Below are 12,908 nucleotides of genomic sequence, written 5' to 3'. Positions count from 1 at the left end.
TTCTTGCCTGGAGAATCCCGTGGACAGAGGAGCCTGGCGGGCTACAGTCCATGGGTCCGCAAAAAGTCAGACACAACTGAGCCACTGCACAGAAACAAACACGATCACCTCTCATGAGCCAGCCACTGCTCGCATTCAAGGAAACGGAGAGGAATCTACTGTCCCTGGCTTTGAGCTTTCCACAGTTTTTCAAGGGTATGTAGACTGTTAAGGGAATGCATGGCCAGGGGCGTGGCTGAGGTTTGAGGACTTAGGTGGGGCAGTCTTCCTGAAAGAGTCCTGACGTGCAGCATGCAGGGCAAGCTGAAATAAGCAAGGTGAAGGGAGTGGAAAAACAGAGCAAGATGTAGGCAAAAATCATTGAAAAGAAGAAGACAAGACTCAGAGCTAAAAAGAGCCCAGCCTGTTCAGATAATAACAGTGGAGTAAAGAGTTTAGAGGATGGTAATAAAAGAAAGCGAGGGATGATCGAGGCCAGCTTATGCCGAATGTGCTATGGTAAGGCATTTGTGCTTTTTTCCGAAGACGTGGAGGCATTGTAAGCGAGGAGGAGCATGTGTCTTAGCCATCACCAGGGATGGGGAGAATGTGTAATCGTATAGAGGGAGTAACGCCAGCTCAGGAAACCCTGGTGACATTCACGCCAGGAGACCTTGGTGGCCTGCACTGAGAGGACGACAGTGGACCTGAAGAGCCATGGATGGACTCAGGGACGCATCAAAGACATCAAAGTCAGTAGGATTCAGTCATTTACTGGATGGAGGGAGTGAGGAGGAGAGAGAAGTCAAAGGTAACTCAGGTTTCTGAGTCAGGCAACCGTGTTGGCACCCATCACCGATAAAGAACATATCCCGAGAGCATTAGGTTTGGGGTAGACTTGGGAGGAAGCTGAAAGCCAGGTTTAGAACACACGGAGTTATGTTCCCTATTGAGTGTCCGAAAGAATGATGTACAATAGGGTTTGCACATATGGGTTAGGAAGTCTCGATAGAAATCTGGGTTTGAGATTGGGGTGTGTGTGTACGTGCGCACGCGTCTGCATATTCACTTTGGGTGGAGGAGTAGGGCGGTAGGCACCTTAGGTATGGATAAGTTCCTCCAGGGAAGTGTGTTGAGGCTAAGAACAAAGGAACAGAAATGAGGCCCTGGAAAATATCACTTCAGAAACAGGCAAAAAAACCAGACAGAAGGCAAACCTAACGAGCGTTACAGAAGCCAAGAAATAAAAACTCAGAGTCACCAGCCTTAAGTGCAACAAAGAGGTTCTGGAAGTTTTAGCACGTCAAGTCATCTTCTGAACGTAGTGAAAGAATGATGATATGAGTGACCTTGGAGAAATCAGTGGCAGTAGAGGGCAGAGAGAGAGGCAGATGGCAGTGGGTGAGGAGTGAGGCAGATAGCGAGTGTCAGCAGTGGTGTCAGCCGGGCTGGGAGACAAAGTAGAGAGATAGTGGCGGTGGGGAGGGGAGCGGAGGAGGTCAGTGGGTGAGGAGCCAGGGGCCCTAGAGACGCGGGGAGAATTTTCTGTAAACGGAGAACTGACTGTATGAAAGATGAGCAATTCGAGGCCACCTTCTGATGGAGGAAGAGTGGGGACAGAATGGCTGTGCAGCACCAGGAAAGGGTCTGCTTTGGGCGGGAGGAAGGCAGCTTGCCCACTATGGCAGGAGGAGGGCACAGGTGGGTACGAGGGCGGGTGAGGCTTGTGAACGTAGCAGGTAGGGGAGATCCTCAGGGGATGGTTCCTGTTTTCTCTATGATAAGAAGGAGGCTAGCCACCTGCTCACAGCAGGGAGGAAGGTGATGATGTTGGGCCAGAGAAGAGAAAGGGTGAAATCCACGCTGTCAAGGCATGGGGAAAACATCCTGGGAAAATAGGAGATCTCTGGCAGCTTAAGATTAACGATCACAATTTTTTTTTAATAAACTGTTTAAATGTCTTTTTTAAAAGAATCACTGAAACAGCCCTTTATATTTTCAAAACCAGTATAAAACAGGATCCCCTACTGCACACACCGTTTCTTGCTGGTTCATTTCCTAAAATGCTCCTCTTTCCTCTTTCCACTTCTCCCCCACTCCAGTTGGCTGGTACTAAAGATTTTCCGGCTCTAGTCAAGCCACTTTTCCAAGAATACATGGAACAGATTACAGAGGCAAGCGCCAGCCAGCTTGCTTCCCCTTCTTCACTTACTTGTGTACATTCAGCTGGAGTTCTGAAAAGAGGAAGTCAGGAGAACTTTTTTCTTTTTTAAAGAAAGATGGGAGAAGCAGGAAGCACAGGCAGGTGGAAACACTGAGGGAAAAAAAGAAAGAAAAAGGGAGCAAATACGGAAACAAGAGTATCAAACCAAAATGTAACCTGAAATGGTGTCCTAGGTCAGAGAGAAGAGCCAGCAAAGAAAATGCCTGCTTTCTAACCCAGCGTCTTAGTTTGCTACTAAAATGCTTAGTATCCTTGATCTGGGAGCCCAAGTCACGTGGAACGCAGCCACCTCCTTGCCTTTAGCTCTCTTCTGCCTCATTTATTTGCATCAGCAATGAAGTATTCTGGGCTTTTGTTTGTTTCTTTGGACCAACCCCTTAATTTAAAAATCAAGTCGAGGGAATCAGAAACAAGGGGGCCAGATTCCGCTCCATTCACAGTATTTAACGGGTGCTCCTTACGTGCAGGTACAACTGTTCTGGGTAGTGGGGATTTGCAGAAAAATAGGAAGTAGTCTCTACATTTGCAGTATAATTTCTCCCAGTTGAAAGGAGACCACTGCTTAGGACTCAGGTAGGTAGAAGAGCCCAATCCTCTGGCTTTGATCAGCTAGCCAGACAGTTACTAGCAAGTAGCTTCTTAGAAGAAAGTTTGGGTCCTGCGTGCCCTGTGCCCTGCTTGTATCACCTCTTTCTAACCTCTCGTCCCCTGATACTTCTGACTCAGATTTGCCCCCCACCGCCCCCCAATCAAGACACCGATGTGATGCAAGCAGATACCAGCTGAAGCCAAAATAGAAAGGATGGTTATCTGGGGAGATAAAGTGACAGGAGTACCGTGTTCCCTGTTCAGGCTGTTGTTCACAGGAATGTGTCTTTTATTTATAAACATAAAATTAAAGGCATAGACAGCCAGAGCTTGCTATTACCTCTTCTTCCTCTAACTCTTTTCCTAGAAATACACTTGATATAGCTACCTTCTTTGTATGTAAATTGAATGTGTTAGATGAATGTTTTATACCTGGTTTCATGTTCTTTTAATAGGTTCTATTACTGTTGGGGTTAAGGCTGCTTTCTAAATTTTAATGCTTCAGTATTTTGCTTTTATAGGATACTATTTTATCTGTACTTATCTGAGGCACAGGTTACTGAAAAAGGCAGGAGATTTTAAAAGATGCCAAATATAGGTGCTGTTCATATTAATAAACTTATTTATACCTAAGTCGGGTATGGCTAAGCAGATGAAGTCTCCAAATTGTCAGTGGGTTTGCAAAGTCGGCAACCCTTAATAGATTTCCTGGTGGTTAGTGGGGCCTCTGTGCCAGGAAAAATGTAGTAGTAGTCTGCTCTTAAACCTGTGTTTTCTTGCTTCCACACACCCAAGAATGAAGTTCAGAAGGACGCCACTAACCTTCTGATGCTCTGGAGAGGTGACTTCATTTTTCTGAGCCTTGACTAAAAAGTGTTATGTGCCTCGTATTCTCAGAGTGTGTTTTTCCTTAAGCGCTGAGAAGATTTTACAGATTGAGCCTCATGAATTTTTACAGCCCGTCTGCAAGAAAGGGAGGAATAGAGCCTATAAACCACTCTGAATCATTCGAGACAAAGATAAGAGGACGTAAGGAACCCAACATACACTTGGCTGGCTCATTTTTAACAGGTTAACTGATGAACAAGAAGTAATTTTTATACAGACATGAAAACACCTGGTTATTTGTAAATGATGTAGATAAGGAAATTTATTTTCTCCCTGAGATTAAAAACTGATTCTGACATGGTATACTCTCACTTACCCTTGTCAGGGCAAACTTAATTTGAAAAAGCAGTATGAAAGCTACATTATAGGAAGGACCTTATATTCAAGAGTATCATCATATCAGTAATTCTGTGAGCAAGATTAGTCACAAAAATAATGACTATGCTTTATGAGCATAATATTTGAAGTAATTTTTTAAAAATTTGGCTATAAACCGCAAGGTTAATTGATTCTTTTCTTCCCACTCTATTGTGGTTGACATACTCATTCTTCCCTTTAAAGACCCATTTTATTATGCAAATGGAAAAAAACTGAAAGACTCTGTGTGGGAGAGAGAAGGCTGCTTTCTGCAGGGGGACTCATGCACCTGTTTCGGCCTTCAGCCCCCACCGCTGCTGCCATTGGCTGCCAAGTCCGGGACTTGGTGATCAGGGCTAGTAGGTGTGGGGTCCTTGAATTTTGACTCCCATTCCCTTTGTGACTTTCTCTTATTTCGCTGTCTAATTTCTCCCCTTCCAACTCTCAGCATGCCAGCAGCAGCTGCATCGTGGCACTTGCCCTGCTGCCAAGAGGGCAGGCAGCCTCCTTGGAGACTGTACTGTGCGTTCTAGCCAACTGTTAAGAGCGAGATGCTGGAGTCAAGACATACAGACCGCTGATACTCAGATCCTTCTAGGGGGCATTTAATGGAACACTGTGTGCATGGTATTTTTTTAATTTAAATTTTGGAAACTTTTTATTATGCAAAGCCTTCAAACATATACCGAGGGAGAAAGAATACTGTAGTACATGCCCACGTACCTTTCTGTCCCTCCTCTTCACCCGTCATCAACACACAGACCGTCTTGTTTCACTGACCGTGCTGTTTTCCCCATGGTTTATCCAGGCTACCGGGAGATTTTTTTCCAGGGATAAATTTTTCTTAAATTATGCTTCTTTTCCATCCTTCTTCAATCTAAGATCTGTCCCTTCGATGATTTTCTCAATCCTTTCTTCCCAAAGGTAAGAGATATTAGAGTCTATTTTTTTTTCTTCTAAATTAAGCCAAGATGCTACTAAGCCAAGTAACTATCATGTTTTCCCCTAAATTTTTGAGGCTTTGTTCATTCAGTTAGCCAGTCTACCAAAGCATGGCTGAAGTGTGCTTAGAATATAGAGTTTTTTCAGCGTAACTGAATTTGAAACTCGTCTCACATCCAAGTATTAACCAGGCCCGCCCCTGCTTAGCCTCCAAGATCAGATGAGATTGGGCACCGCCTTCAGGGTGATATGGGTGGTAATAGGACACGCCCTACAGAGCTGTTGTAAGACTTGGAGAGTTAATATACCTAAGTGTTTAATACGTGCTAGTTGCTATCACCGTCACCACCGCCATCGTTTTTTGCCCCTCACCGTTCATTTGACAGAACGGAGAACTGAGGCCCAGGTGGATGAAGCAGCCTCCTTCCTTCAGGTCAGATGGCAGTTTTATCAGAAGAATTTGAACAAGAAGCCACATGTCTCAGTTCCTTTATTATGCTCTGTCCTCAAGGAATTATGCTCTGACAGCAAGAATGATTTGTAAAGGAAAGGGAAGAGGATTAATAGCAGCATGAACAAAGGAATAAATGTCGCTGCCAGAGGTAAACCTTAGAAGCTCATATGTTTAGAAAGCAGAGAGTGCTCTGGGTAACATGCCTCCTTTTTTAGTGGGAAGGTGAGATTTTAGGAATGCTTTTGTTTAAGAAAGGAGATGATTTGGCTAATGAAACTGTAGAACACGTTTGGTACTCAAGGGAGGAAGAGAGGAAAGCTCGAGTATGGGATGTGATCAGCAGACCTAGGGAACATTTGCCTGTGAGAGTAAGAGAGAAGACAAGCTCTGAGAGGAGAGAGGAAGGCAAGATTGTTTGAACCATCAATGAATGTCAAAAACAAAAGGACTGGATGGATCCTGGTCTTCACCTAAAGCCAAAAGGGGTCTGACGTTTCTAAAGTTTTTATTTATCACTGACTTTAGCATGTGCTCAGGATTATTCTACTTACTTACGATTATTCATACAATTTTCATAACGACTGTATGGAATAGGCACTAATATTGGTTTCCTAATAGCTAAGGAAAAAGACACAGAAAGTTAAATAACTTGTCCCAGGCCATTTGTATATTTTTAAGGAGGATTTGTACCCAACCCAAATAGTCGGACTCTAGAATCTGTTCTTAAACACTCTGCCATGCTGCTCCGTGGTAACCACAGCCCTGGTGTCTGCATAATATTGAGAAAACCAGTGTATAGTGATGCCCTTTAAAGAGGCTAGAGTCCTGGCATTGTTGCTCACCAATGCCTGTACTCTTGGCTGACGCAAGGACACGTAATACTTAAGTCCCAGTTAGGTTTCAGGAGGCGGTCTCTGCTCGGTCAGTGCATACGTGGACCTGTCTAATAAGATTCATCACTGGGTGACGTCACGTTTGTTCTAGTTGCCATCCTACGAAAGTACTCTGGTGATTTATTTTCACGTGAAGCTGTAAAACAACCCTGATAGCGATGTGTTTGGTACCTTCATTCATTCATTCACTGCCCAAGTACTTCTTGAGAGCCTCTGTTCTGGATGTTGGGGGGATGCCAGTGAAGAGAGCAGTTCCTTCTCTACAGAGTCTCCACGGAGTTTCCTTTTCTTAGGGGCCTCTTCTCTTCAGCATATAAACTACCATTATTGCTCCCAACTTCCAGAACAGAAAGAAAAATCAGGAGAAAGTTGTCTTGACCCTACTTTCCTTTCCAGCTACTGGCCATGTCTCTTTTCCCATTTGCAGCATAATATTTAGAAAGTAGCCTATTCTTGTATTGGTCTTCACTTTCTCTCCTGCTACTGTCTCCTAAATACATACCAAGCTGCCTTTCTCCACCAGATCACACCAGCTCCAGGCTTGACTCACGCCCCCCTGCCTTCTAACCACACCACTTAAATGTCTGTCCACTTTGCTTCACCCTTGACTCCACTTCTCTCTCACAGTCCACCATCTATTCCATCAGCACATCCTCCTGACTTTAGCCTTTAGGTCTCTCCAAAACCGCTTTCTCTCGCTTTTACTATCACAGCCCTAATCTACATCACTATCATCTCTCTTTCCCAGCTGGTCTTCCTACTTCCTTCCCCAACCCCTATACCCCTCACTGCCTGCTATCAACATGGCAACAAAACAGTTCTCTTAAGATGCCAGAGTATCTCTTCTTAAAAAAGTATTATAATCCCACATATAGTGTATAGTGAAGTCGCTGAGTCGTGTCTGACTCTTTGCGACCCCGTGGACTGTAGCCTACCAGGCTTCTCCATCCATGGGATTCTCCAGGCAAGAATACTGGAGTGGGTTCTTTCTCCAGGGCATCTTCCTTACCCAGGGATCGAACCCCAGTCTCCCTCATTGGAGGCAGACACTTTAACCTCTGAGCCACCAGGGAAGCCCATACAACAATATAAATGAATCTCATAATACAACACTGGATAAAAAAAAGCCACAAACAGAGTTTATACTGTATGGTTACCTTCATTTAAAACGTAAAAAATAGGTGAACAGTCTATACAGTAAGAAGTCGGGATGGTGACTGAGGGGGTAGGCAGTTGACTGCGAATGAAAGAGAACGCCACGAGGGCCGTTTCTATTTATCTGGGTTCTAGTATTTCGCTGGTTAAAATGTACCAGCTATACACTTAAGATGTACTCCTTTCTGTAGTTTGCACTTGCATAAAAAGTTTTATAAAATTGTATTTCTTACACAGAAAATCATTTGTTTCTAGACTTAAGAAAGAGGAATTTATCAGCATTTGTAGCCATTATAGTATAAGGCCTCCTCAGGCAAAAGTCTTGACCACTCTCTTTTATTCACCAAATATTTACTGAGCACTAGACACTGAATCTGGCATTTGGGATACAGTGGTGAACATTACAGGAAAAAACTGCTTACGCTTCTGAGGGATGATAATCAGAATAAAGTACAGAATATATCACCAGGTGCCAAGAGGGCAGAAGCAGGAGAGGCGGGCGGAGAATGCTGGAGGGGATGAGGTGCGGGCTCATGGGACAGCCAGGAAAGGCCTCATTGAGAAGGTGACGTTTGGGCCCGCACTGGGAAGGATTGGAGGGAAGGAGCCCCATGTGTATCCGGGAGAAGGGTCTGCAGGGTCCAGCCTGAGGCAGAAATGGGCTGACTGTGCAAGAGCCATGGCAAGAACAGAGGGACTAGAGGAGTCCAAACAAGGACAGACCAGCCAGGCTAGTGTCAGGGAGATGCCTGTGGCCAGATCACCGTGGGCCTTGTAAAGGCTCAGGAGTTTGATTCTGCATGAGACCTTGCGAAATGGGGAGTAAATTTTTGCCTGACCTGGTTTGGTTAGGGGTCAGCTGCTTGTAGTGGGAGGCTCTTCATTCTCATTGCTGTAATCTACTTCTGTTCCTCGTCCATGCTGCTATTGGTGAACGGGTGCCAGCTCCCTGCACCAGCCCAGGGCTTGCGCCGAGTGCTACTGTGAACTCGTGCTGCAGGTCTTTAGGTAAACTTCTGTAAGAGACACCAATTTTAAATAAATCAAACAAAATATATCAATTCTTCTTCTTATTCTCATAATAACATAGCATTTTAGTTCCATCATAGGCAGCTTATCAGTCACTGGTTCGGTGCGTGTTAGAAGTCAGTTCCCAAGTACACATGAGGGTAAAGCAGGAACGTATGAAAGGCAGAGAATACAGAGATGGGTACAATGGATTGTGTGCCCCCAGGGACCCTAGATTCTCTTTGCTAGTTGCATTTTATTGTGCTTATGTCTTAACCCCAAAGACACGTAAAGGAAACACCAAATACTATCCTGGGCAAGCTGCCCTGTAACCGTGCTGAAGCAGGCAAGGTCACTTTGGCTGTGTTGATAGAAGATTTCAGAAAGAAGCTAGAGATCCTGTGGAGCCTGAAAGTTGATGTCAGACTTGGAAAAGCAGCGAGAGAGACTTTGTGGACGTGATCTGGGCTAGGGAAACAGCAAGAGTGCGCGTCTGTATCTGAGGGGCTTGTGGGTGGTTCATCTGAGTAAGGCTGGGCTTCGGATTCATTTTAACACCTAGGAGATATATAGATGGATGTGTTTCTCAAGTAAGTAAATAGCGGCGTTCTAATCTGAGAATGGGCTTCCCTGGTGGCTCAGCGGTAAAGAACCTGCCTGCCAATGTAGGAGAGCTATAGGAGACGGGGCTTCAATCCCTGGGTTGGGAAGATCCTAGCGAGAAGGAAATGGCAACCCACTGCAGTACTCTTGCCTGGAGAATCCCATGGACAGAGGAGCCTGACAGGCTGTAGTCCATAGGGTCACAAAGAGGTAGACAGGACTGAGCAAGTAAACAACGGCAGCCTGGGACTATTTATATACTCTGCATTTCTCAATCGCCTTGAGATGTTAATGCCACGTTTTGCTATGTTAATGCCATAGAACCTCAAAGTCTGTAAGATCAAAATGACTTACATATATATGTATTTTTAGACTGGCAAAGAAAACTCATCCAGTGTGACTGTGGCAGGGCCTGAGACGGAAACTAAGGCAGGCCAGACCCTGGAGAACAGCTCACTAATGGCCGAGCTCCTGAGCGACGTGCCCTTCACCTTGGCCCCACACGTGCTGGCCGTGCAGGGCACCATCAGTGACCTTCCCGACCACTTACTCTCCTATGATGTCAGCGAAAACTTATCAAGGTTTTGGTATGATTTCACTCTTGAAAACTCAGTACTCTATGGTTCATAATCGTTATGTCTGTGTGCACCTTAACAAGCTTTGAAACAAACGTTTGACGATTTTATTTAACTTGTCTGATATTTTTTGTAAAGGCCCTTAAAGGTCCTCAGAAAGCAAGGATCATGAAGCAGATAATAATATATTCATTGCTCTATTTTTTTAGAATAAAGCATATTTGTATAAAAATTAAACTTAAGATCTACTTCCTTTTCCCCTAGTAATAAATACAAAGATTAATTTATCAAGGTTTTTTGAAAGATTTTGTCAACCAGTCTCTCAAAATATAGCACCTCACATGTATCTTAGAAAAACTGTGAAAAAGAACTGAGGCATTTTTTTTTTTTTTTGGCACAACTCTGAAATCTCTACTTAGAGTGTGACTTCTCTGGTTTGGAGGAAAACTTAATGTTATCCTCTTTCTCCTTCCACTGTGTTTATGAATGAATTCAGACAAAAAAAAAAAAAAGTTGCTAGTTAGCTTAATGTCTTCAGTCTTAATTTAGACATTGATGTGGAAATTTACAACTTTTCCTAGAAAGCAATAGTAGTTTGCTGAGACAAGAATGCTGTATGAAGAATGCTCTGGATACTGTTGCTTTTGAATGACAGATTCTCCTTAAGCCCATGGCAGTCTTCACCTCGATGGAGACCCAGGTTCCTGTCTTTATTTTTTGCTACTTCATGGTTTGCTCTCTCATCAGCTTTACAAGAACATTCTCTGCTTCTGGCTCAGTTGGCATTTTCCCTCCTTACCTCCTGTATTTCTGGTTTATGAAGAGACCCGCATTCCTTTCTAACCTCTCTGCCTCCCAGAGAAAAGGAGCTTGTGATGATACGTATTATTGCTGATAAAGCCCTTATTTAGACATCTGTTGCCCACAACACAGTTCTGACTGACATAGAAAACTGCCATTGGTCCATAAACTATAAAGGGAAGAGATGTGAGGGTATTTTCTATGCCAGAGAAAATTTAAATTACATTTGTTCTGATTAGTGGCAATACAGTTTATTGATTCTGTGCCAAATCTTATATTTTTCATGAAGATAGAGTGCCATAGCAAAACTAAACACTGTGCATAATAATACATGAATTAAGTTTTAATGTGGCATGCATGTTTGTTTAATAAATGTGGCATGGTCTTGATAAACTGTTACATGATTTAAGAGTTAAATGTACATTTATATTGACAAAAATATGCTTTATTTACAAATAATGATACCATATGAGGTGAATGATTAAATCAGATCTTTACATAGTTTTCATAAAACATCAGTCTAGGAAATCTAATTTATTACTAAGACAAATGTGAACATTTTATAGCAGTTTTTGTGAAAACATTTTTTTCAATATTCATGTAAATATACCTTAACACCAAATGTAAGCAAGTCATCAGTTTGATATGTGTTAAGTTTTGTCTGAAGTACTTATACATTTCATTTATATGTATGTCTACCATGTTTAATCTTATAAGTATTTTAATTTGTCTATAAAAGATAAATAAACATGAATTTTAAAAAACTGATACTTTTTTTTTTTTTTTTACTATTTTCAGATCCAGAAATAATGGTTTTCTTTGTGTTATTCATATCTGAGTGCAAATTACTGATTCTTTGAGAGGCCAAGATTTAAGTACACAGTTTTTGTAGTGCAGAGAAAAATGAAATTTCCTCTGATATACAGGTAAAATGACTAGTCCTAGATCCTTAAGACTACAGAGATTTGGGAGAAATCACATGGACAGCTCAAGGTAGATCTCCATCATCACAAAATTCAGTAAAGGCCAGTGTTACTGTCCTGTTTTTAACAAAACATTGTAAACATGGCCATTTTAATTTTCTTACTCTCTATATAAATCAACTGTTACTCTTCTAAAACTGAAAAAACATTAGAAATCAACTATCCAACTTCATTTTACCCAAGAGAAACTTGAAGCCTAGAAAGGTGAAGTGATTTAAGTCACCTCATTAGTGATAAATATTTACTTGAATAGTGTTAATAGTTTTGATATGAATTATAACAAAGTTTGTATGCTCTGGTATATTTGAGGCAGCCAGAGGTTGTAATGATTTATACTTAAACAGGCTGTGAGATTTGGAGTTAGTCCCCTAATTTCTAGAGTCCTTAGTTCTTTCTCCTGTTATAAATAATAATGGTATGCACTTTACAGGATTGTGGTAGGGTTTTAGGTGGGGTATGTTAAATGCCTAACAACAGAAAGCTTGAACACGACATAGGAGTTTTGGAAACAGAGCTCTTATAATTCTTATTACTAACCACACACACTCAGCAGTCTGATAAAATGCAAAATACTTACTAACTGACCTGCTTAAAGTATAATATAAAAATAGCTACCTACATTTATTGTAGAGCCTTCCCACCCCATTATTTTTTTCTATTAAATACCTCACTAAGGAAAACATTGCTAAAATAGGTTGGCTGACTCTTCTGTAATTCCTTAGTTACGACTTCCACAGGGAACATTTTCTTTATTCCTCTCTTTATCAAGCATCATGGCCCCTTTTCTCAATATAAGTAATCATTATAAAATACTGTTGATACAGAATGTACAAGCAATTTTACTGAATTTTTAACCCTAAAATATATTCAGGAAGTTTCATATTTCTTTTTCAGCTTCTTTACTGACATTTGCATTCTTTAGAGAGGTGATTCTGACCAATTAATTAATGTGGTTAAATTGTGATTGAACTTTTAAAACTGTACCATTAAATGTTAACAAGAGAGCATTTTTTTGTTAACATTTCTAGAAACACAAATAGTTTTTTACGTAAACATTCATGGATACTACTTTTTTTCTCTTTATCAAAGTAAAATGATAAATTGAGAACAGTATAAATGGAAAACTAATTCAAAAAGATACATGTACCCCAGTGTTCATAGCAGCACCATTTACAACAGCCAGAGCATGGAAGCAAGCTAAATGTCCATCAACAGAGGAACTGCTAAGGTTGTGTGTGTGTGGGTCTGGGTGTGTGGTGTGTAATGGAATATCACTCAGCTGTTTCAAAAAGAATGAACTAATGCCATTGTAGTACATGGATGGACCTAGAGATTAGCATATTAAGTGAAGACAGAGAAAGACAAACGTGTGCTATCACTTACATGTAGAATCTAAAGACAAATGTACACATCAACTGACCTACGAAACAGAAAGAGAGTTGCATATGTTGACAACAA

The 12,908-nt window shown here is 41.9% G+C and overlaps 1 protein-coding gene across 1 annotated transcript in view; it reads left to right on the top strand.

The window, feature by feature from the left end:
- UMAD1 (UBAP1-MVB12-associated (UMA) domain containing 1) overlaps nucleotides 1-12,908 on the top strand; it is a 275,271-nt gene that overhangs the window by 222,017 nt on the left and 40,346 nt on the right. Inside the window, exon 5 of the mRNA XM_070368863.1 lies at nucleotides 9,464-9,678. Within this exon, the coding sequence (XP_070224964.1) occupies nucleotides 9,464-9,678 (215 nt within the window). The remainder of the gene's footprint in view (nucleotides 1-9,463; nucleotides 9,679-12,908) is intronic.

The sequence above is a fragment of the Bos mutus genome, chromosome 4, assembly GCF_027580195.1.
Source record: "Bos mutus isolate GX-2022 chromosome 4, NWIPB_WYAK_1.1, whole genome shotgun sequence".
Lineage (NCBI taxonomy): Eukaryota > Metazoa > Chordata > Mammalia > Artiodactyla > Bovidae > Bos > Bos mutus.
This window is presented reverse-complemented; position numbering and strand designations above follow the sequence as displayed.